This window comes from Rhea americana, unplaced genomic scaffold (genome assembly GCF_003343005.1).
Source record: "Rhea americana isolate MKP2758 unplaced genomic scaffold, rheAme1 scaffold_58, whole genome shotgun sequence".
Taxonomy (NCBI): Eukaryota; Metazoa; Chordata; class Aves; order Rheiformes; family Rheidae; genus Rhea; species Rhea americana.
In genome coordinates this window covers 2,768,451-2,776,526 of record NW_028186734.1, presented here as the reverse complement: position 1 = coordinate 2,776,526, position 8,076 = coordinate 2,768,451, and the positions used below count along the sequence as shown (strand labels likewise).

The following is an 8,076-nucleotide window of genomic DNA, read 5'->3' as shown; positions in this document are numbered from 1 at the left end:
TATCTTTATATATTTTTTTCTGTGTTTATATGTTGTTTTAGGGGGGAGAGGGGAGTTTGGAGAGTGAGCATCTGCCCTCTCTTCCTTCTACCTATCTTGTCTTAGATATCTGAGAACAGATTTTACAATTCCTGTTTCTGAAAAGCTTACACCAATTTTAAATGAACAATCGAGGCACAAGAAAGCTTTTTGCTACCTAGGTTATGTAACAGTTTCCTTAAAGAATGCAGTTGCTAGAGAATGCTACACTAATTTGTTGAGATTTGAATGAGGTACTACTACTGTGCAGCAGGAAAATCAGACGAAAAGGAAATATTGTTCACAGGCTGTTTAGTTCATTTATTTTTTCAYGACAGTCTTGCTTTATTTTGCCTTATTTTGCCTATCTGGAACATAAGTCACCATTAGGTTGTTGCAGATGATGCAATGTTCTTTCATTCTTTTCAGAAATATTTCTTATCTTAAAGTCGGTTTCCATTTTCTCATAAGACAATCTGGTATCTTACTTTGGCAGATCCTGTAAATCGTAAGTTACTACATCCAGTCATAGAAGCAGCCACATCCACCTGCTGGCCTAAGGATGTCTCAGAGCATGTACTCAAGGCAGATTTCTGCCTTGTTTACTCAGTTTAGTATATAATAAATATTATTACACTTTGTACTAAAGGTGTTACTGCTACAATAAAATTTGCGAAAACATTCTTTGACTAAAAGCACATGTTAAATATTTTAGTGTTGGTGATATAAAATWGTTTTCTTTATTTCCTCTCCCCACCAAGGAGGARCAGTCCCTTTCCTTTTCCTCACCTTTTCTTTTGGTTTAGCAATGAAACATAGCCATCCCAGTTAACAACAAAGTGGCTGCTTCAATACCTTTTGAGTTCTTTAATAGCACAGTTTTTGAGGCTTTGGGGAGCCACAGTGCTGAGGAGAAAAATGGTTTTTTGAACTAAGCTGATGTTTAATATACTTGTTCTTCCAAATCTAAACTTCTGTAATACAACCATAAAATAGAGGGCTATATCATTGTTAACACTCTGCTTAGGTGGCTGAAGGCAATTGCTTTAGTTTATTGCCTTCAAAGGCATCTGAAACACCTCTTAATTTTTGTTATGCATATTTTTTGCTGTTAAGATAAGCCTCATAAAATACTTGATAGCTAGTGGACAAGTTATAATGAGACATAGTCATGTAATTCTTCATTTATATATATATATATATATATATGTATGTATGTATGTATATGTGTAATATATATAATGTGTAATATATATATAAACACACACACACACACACACACACACACACACACACACACATATATATGCTATCCATAAGTTAAATTACTGAAACTACATACTTCTGAAATAATTGTGTAATACTAAACTTTACCAGAACTGAATGTTTAGTGCTGGTAAAATTTGTTTAGCTTCTTTTATGTATTTAAGAATATTATGTATACTGTCAGCAGTGTTATTCTCCCTGGAGAGATGACCAGTTATATTTTTTATGTACCTTTCAGAGCCAAAAGGGAAAAGTCTTTTTCATTCAAAGTGAATTTTTAAAAACAACAAAACAACAATAGTCTGTGATGTTCTCTTTCTAAGCTATTTAGAGAGTAAGCACATAAATTACATTTTTTTCACGTGAACTTTGAAGGGAAGATAGCTGCAACACAAACCTTGAAATGAAGACGGAGAAATAAGGGGAAGGTTAGGTTTGTTTTCATTGTTGAACAATACAGAAATTTTAATTTGGAGCAATGAGTATTAAGTTTCTTCTGTGGTGAATTGCTAATTCAAGTATCAAGATGAGTAATATTCAGAAATAAATTTCCTATTTCCTAATTTATGTCATTTTTCTCTTTGCTATTATTTACAGGAGGCAGAAGAGGAAGAGCAAAAATGTGCAAATGAACTGGAATTGTTAGAGAAGCATAAACACTTACTTGAGAGTGGTGTCAATGAAGGTCTTAGTGAAGCCACAAATGAATTGCATGATATTCAGCGACAGTAAGGCCCATAATATTAAGTTTTGGTTTTGTTTTGTTTGTTTTTAAGGACATAGATATTCTTTTAAGTTCTAACATATCTAGTATCTTATAAACGAATATCTAAAATTCTTCCGTGAGCAAGTACTCAGTGCACTAATTTCACAATTTTACAGTTGAATTATGTTTGTCCGTGGCACTTAATATTTTGTTAGGAAATTTAAGAAGTCTGTTCCATCGGTGCACTTTTGTTTTCCACGTACCTTTTACAATATGTACAGTTGTAGTAAGGATGTTAGTTTGTTTCCAAACAAACATATTTGATGGCATGTTATACATGTTAAATCTGGAAAGACAATTCTGACTCTAAACATAATGCTGTAAGGTATCTTTTTTCTTGTATTGATTAGTGCAATATGGTCCTTTTTCCTCTAAGTTGGATATTAATAAACAAATGCAGCCTGATCTAATTTAACAAATTTRTGAGTAATCTGACAATGTATACTACTTGGTAAAGAAAAATTGTTTCAGCTGTCAGGAATTTTACAATGTGATTTTCTGAGGGTATTTACTTTTTAGATACCAAGTTGTTATGCAAACAACAACAGAAGAGAGCAGGAAAGCAGGTGATAACTTGAACCGTCTTCTAGAAGTGATTACTACTCACGTAGTATCTATAGAGGTAAGCTAAATTTGCTATTCAGAGTGAAATCTTACTACAGTTATCTACAACTGCAATTAAATGCATGGACATTAGGACTTACTCTTTTTATCAAAGTATGAATGATTTATGGGTGCTACACTGAGTCTGTAGATTCTAGTAAATAAATTAGTTGACAAAACAGTTGGTACAAACAATCAGCAGTAATCATTAAATGTCAGTAATCGCTCCAGTCAGTTCAATCTTCTCTGAAAGACCAGAAGTATTTGAGTATTAGCACTTAGAGTACTAGCACCTAAGCCATGCAGTGATGGCTTAAAATGCTTTAGTAGTCACAGTACTATAGAGATGCCATAGTTCTAATCAACTTTCTGCAACTGTCTTCTAGAAATACCTCGATGAACAGAATACGAAAATTGACAGAGACTATGAAGAATTCATGTCTGAAGATCTATTGTCAACCTTGACTAGAATTCTAGACAGCTATAAAAGGAAGGCTGAAAGTGTGTAGTCACCAAAAGATGAAAATTTTGGATTGGTGAMGCTCTGGTATGGGGTCTCTTAAAGAATGGGCACTTCCTGGGTTTATCAGCTAAATTGGCTTTAAGTTTAAATAAGTGCTTATGAACTTCCTTTGAATGACATAAATATACCAGAGGATTAAATAATGTGTTTGCAAATTTTTTTAAAAGACATTCTTTAGACTTTCTCCTCACAGTGTATTTATGCAAGATGACAAATGTTTGTGACAAGACAACTGCGGAACAATTTAACTTTTATTTTTCTTTATAACTATGTGCTTCTAGGAATATTCAGTAAGGCAAGAATTCTGTCAGACTGTTAAAATAATAAGCCAGAATGCACTTAGAGATGCAACTGCAAGTGACAACACAATGCAAAGGGTACTGTTGATTTGAAATACTCAAAAGTAACAACCTAATGATCTTACAGGTTTACAAAAACCACTAATAAGTGGGAAAAGGGTTACACTTTCCTTTTGGAGTGTAGTTTGTACATTTGGAAGTAAATATATAGTATACATTCAGACTGACAGCACATGTCCTTTCCAAAACCTTAAAGAAAGTTTATCAGCAAGATCAAATGTAAATGTCTTCCAGGTTCCTGCCTATTTGCTGTTATATATGTTATCTAAACTGCCCAGAGACCCCTCTCACATGAATAAATTTGTTTTTAAAAAGTCAAAGCCTCTCTGAAAAGATAAGCAATAGTTACAGAGCAGTCTTGTTTGTCTAAAGACTGAAAAATTAGTCAATTTGAAAAAAAAGTTCTGTGTCTGACTGCTTATAGTCCTAGATGAAACTTTAATGTACATTCTTAGTATGGGTACCAGAGAGCTGTAGGTAGGACATTATATGAATTCTGGCAATATAGGTATTCAGTTTTAGATGTAGTTAATGTTGAATACATCAAAATATTCTAAAATGAACCTTTTGTTGTTAAGCTGGTAGGACAGATTCTATCTGATTTTTCTTTCTCAGGAAAGTAGCGGTAAAGTTAGTGTACAGAGAGATCCAGTCCAAATACATAGAAGAAAATGTAACTCCATCTCTTTAATATGGATTTCTGTTTCTTGATCAATGCCGTGTTGGAAATGGAAGTTGTATCTGCTTTTCTACTCTGTATATACCTTTTCTTTTTAAAGCAGCATGTAGTGTCTTGGACAGTTTAATTTATGATGGTATTTCCTAATAAAAATATTGAGGTATTTGAGGTTTTGACTAGAGTTCAGTAATAAATATCGTTGATTCAAACACACAATAATAAAAACAATTCTGCAGTCTGTTCAAATGGTGCTTATACCTCTAGAACGTTTCTGGAAGCTRACATCTAAATAAAATTGCTCACTAATTTTACAATTAGACAAAATATTTGAGTGAAACACAGATCCCTAGGATGCAAAATAAAACTTAGTTAGAACCTCTGAACACAGACTGTATTGTCTTTATTTTAATTTCTCACAAAAACTGAATTGTCTTTTAGACATTTTTCCRGAGTGTATATAAAATTTAGTTGTCCTTAATACAGTGTGTGAATCTTTGGCTTGAGGATGAGCATTTTGTTTCAGACATTATGGTAATGAAAGCTATAATTAAATTTCTAAGTTTCTGTTCTTCTGTTACTCTCCAGAAATTTGACAGCTACAAAAGCTTTCTGATAAGCAGAGAGTAGTTCTGCTTTCTTCTATTATCCTTTGTAATTTTACCTTTACAAAAATCTCACTTTTTCTTTAATAACATAACTTTTATCAAATCTCAGTTTCTTCTCTTTAGAAGCTTTTTTTCTTTTGTGAGCTTTCTAGCACTCTTACTTTCTCGACAGCAATATCCTTAATTAAGCAAAGGTGTGAAACATACAGAATAATCATCCTGTGACCCAATCCCTCTAAAATAAGTATTCTTTTAGGGACTATGCTTTCTTTGGCTTTCTGGTGCCCATTTGTCTCTGATTCTGTAACCAACTATCCTTGTGTATATTAGTATTTCTAGCCTCTTTGCCATGTGACCTATTTTCATGTATAGGTGAATGTAATACTCTGAAGTTAAAATATTCTGAATAGTAAAAGTCCGCATTTGTAATGCTAGCAATATGTTTTTATTATTGTGCTAAGATATCTGTCCATGTGTCAAATAAACTAAATTGACCTTAGAATTAGCTTAAACTCTGACCTAGGTTCTGTAAAATACTATGGGGATTTTTTTATGTCACAGTATAAGTTACAGATGTTTTACAAACATCAGCTGATGTCTGCTAGGTAATACATCTTCAGATTTTAAAATGGAACGTATTTTTCAGCACTTCTTTAATGAAGGGCTCCTGAGGGAGTTGGCTACTCAATTATTTTTTAAAATGTTTGTTATTCCATTACTTTTTAAATTGTATTTGTATAATAGAATTTCTACAACCTATGTGGAAGGTTTGCAAGCTAGTTGATATACTTTATTCTTCAAAAGGAGGTCTTAATCTGCAATGTGTCTTTTAAATTTATGCAATAGACACTAGAACATAATCACTGCTTCTAATCTGGGTTTTTTTCTTTTAACCAGAATGTAGGGTCTTAATGAGAAACATCTAGCATTTGTACCTGCATATTTCAGTGTTGTGAGTAGTTTGTAATTTTCTGGTTTTTGTATACAGTTCCCTCATTTGTTGCTAATGTATCTATTGTACAGTTTACTTGCTTAATATGCCTTAACTTTGTATTTTATATTCAATAAAATTTCTTAACCTATTTCTTTGAAGGCTGGATTCTTACTAGAAGGATAGGAGCATGACATAAAAAGCACACTGAATCTGTTTTTTCTAGAGAAACTTTATGATTAATGATTCTCTAGTATCAGATATTATTTTCCTGATTATCCCTTCTGTTAAATGTGTTGTGTAGGTATAAACTTTTTACAAATACACCAACATTTCTCAAATAAATTGCATAAGCAGGAAAATGTAAATTAATTTGTCTTAAACTTTTAAAAACAGAAGGGTTTTTTGTAACTAAGACATAGAGGTAAAAATTAGCTTGACAATCAATTTATGCCCTTAGGTATTCCTTTGATGTTAATCTTCCCAAACAACCTCTTGCTATCTTAAGCGTTAAAGGACTACTTCCTTTACATGACCACACTTCTACCTCATTTTTAACCTATTTCTCTTAAAAATAACACCGTTATTTTATTTTAAAAATAAAAATAAATTGTAGAAGCATGGCAGAACTTTGTGTATGGCTTTGTTCTCAGTCCTACAGTATATAATTTTTCATATTTATATTGTCAAGAGCAGCATCACTGTCAAGAACTAGGCAGTTTTGAGGTACTTTTCCTTGGGTGATCACAGGAGCATGATAAGGCTTTTTTTAACTGAGCAACATCCATCTGGTTCTTATTGCAAAGCTATTCAGACCAAAGCTATTCTGCTTGCCCTTGTCTTAGTGTGCAGTACTGCGTGTCTATGCAAATCCTACTTCTAAAATGGATACTAGCATATGAGTCTGTGTTCATTCCTTAGTATTTGTAATGTGTTGTGTATTTTGGTCTTTTATAGGAGTTCTTACCTCTGTTCTACTTTTTGTGGCAGAATTGATAAACACATATACATTTTTATCTTGTTGCTTATCTCTGGTTAGAGGCTAACAGCTGAAGACATTCATTCTTTAGTAAGAAGAGAGAAATTCCTCTCAGAAATGATGTATAATGAAAAGGAAGTCCAGAGTCCTTCGTGCCAAAGGAAATACGTTGATTCTATGCAGAGGAAGGGAGATTTTGGGCGCAATGATACTGATTTCTTCAAATGTTTACTCTAGATTGTTTTGTATGTAAGAATTCTGAGCACTGCAAAAGTTTCTGAAAAGACTAAATAAAGTATCTTTTCTTTTTTTTTTTTTTTTTTTTTTTTTTTTTTTTTTTTTTTTTTTTTTTTATCCTGGAAACTTCGATGTCTCCCTTCAAGTCACTTAATTTTGCTCTTTTAACAGTAGTATAGAACAAGAGAACAAGGCATTGGCCTGATTTCTCAACATGTCCTCTCCAGATTTTGGTCCTGAAAGGATTTCTATGTGACAACCTTTGAGGGTTTTTTTCCTTACAATAGCCCTACATGCTGGAGATATTTTTTAACTTTATTGGAGTTTTGCATTTACATGCCTGTAGGAAGATTTTGATGGTAAACARTGGCCTTTGGTTTCCAAAACCTTTCCAAGAACATGAGCATAGAAGGGAAGTCTCATACAGTTCTCTGCGTCCTCACAGGACGAGACACTATTGATCTCCTAGACGTCATATCAGAGAGGCATCTTCTGTCACGTATTAGGAGATTGGCAGAGACTGATGAGTCAGCCTGAGAAAACTCTTAAATAATTTTGCAGTTGTCTTCTGTAGGCAACATGTTCTGCTAATTCATGGGATTGTTCTGGTAGATGTTAATTTGCATCAGTAAACAGCAAGATCCAACAGAAGAGCAGAGTATCTACATGCTGTTTTGCTGCCTGTTTTAGATTTACAGATAGACTGGAAAATCATCATTAAGGCAATTTTTGCAGGAGGTAATTTCTCTTAATGTGAATAAGTTTATGACTTGGCAAACAGTAATAAGAGGGGAATAAAAGGAGTTTGTTATCACGTGTAAGGTAAGAGTAATGACAGTAAGCAGAGAAAATGCTGTGGGTATCACTTTTCATTCTATGATAATGTTAGTGAAAAGCAGTTGTTCCTCACGTCAAATATTTGTGGAAAACCTGGACAAAACAATCTGTTGGTTAGAGATTTTGATAATGTTTTGCATTTACAAAGGCTGCATAAACTGGCACAAAAGAATGAAAGGACAAATCCCAATCTCAGCTGGGCAGAAATCAGCTCCAAACAATTCCTGCTGTAAGAGATTCCTGAAATCTTGCAGAAAGCTTTGCCTGCTCTAG

The 8,076-nt window shown here is 33.3% G+C and overlaps 1 protein-coding gene across 1 annotated transcript in view; it reads left to right on the top strand.

Moving 5' to 3' along the window:
• NDC80 (NDC80 kinetochore complex component) overlaps positions 1-5,901 on the top strand; it is a 19,134-nt gene extending 13,233 nt beyond the window's left edge. The window contains exons 15-17 of the mRNA XM_085319268.1: positions 1,882-2,012; positions 2,570-2,672; positions 3,040-5,901. Of these exons, the coding sequence (XP_085175394.1) occupies positions 1,882-2,012; positions 2,570-2,672; positions 3,040-3,162 (357 nt within the window). The 3' untranslated portion in view covers positions 3,163-5,901. The remainder of the gene's footprint in view (positions 1-1,881; positions 2,013-2,569; positions 2,673-3,039) is intronic.
• Positions 5,902-8,076: the final 2,175 nt, after the last annotated feature.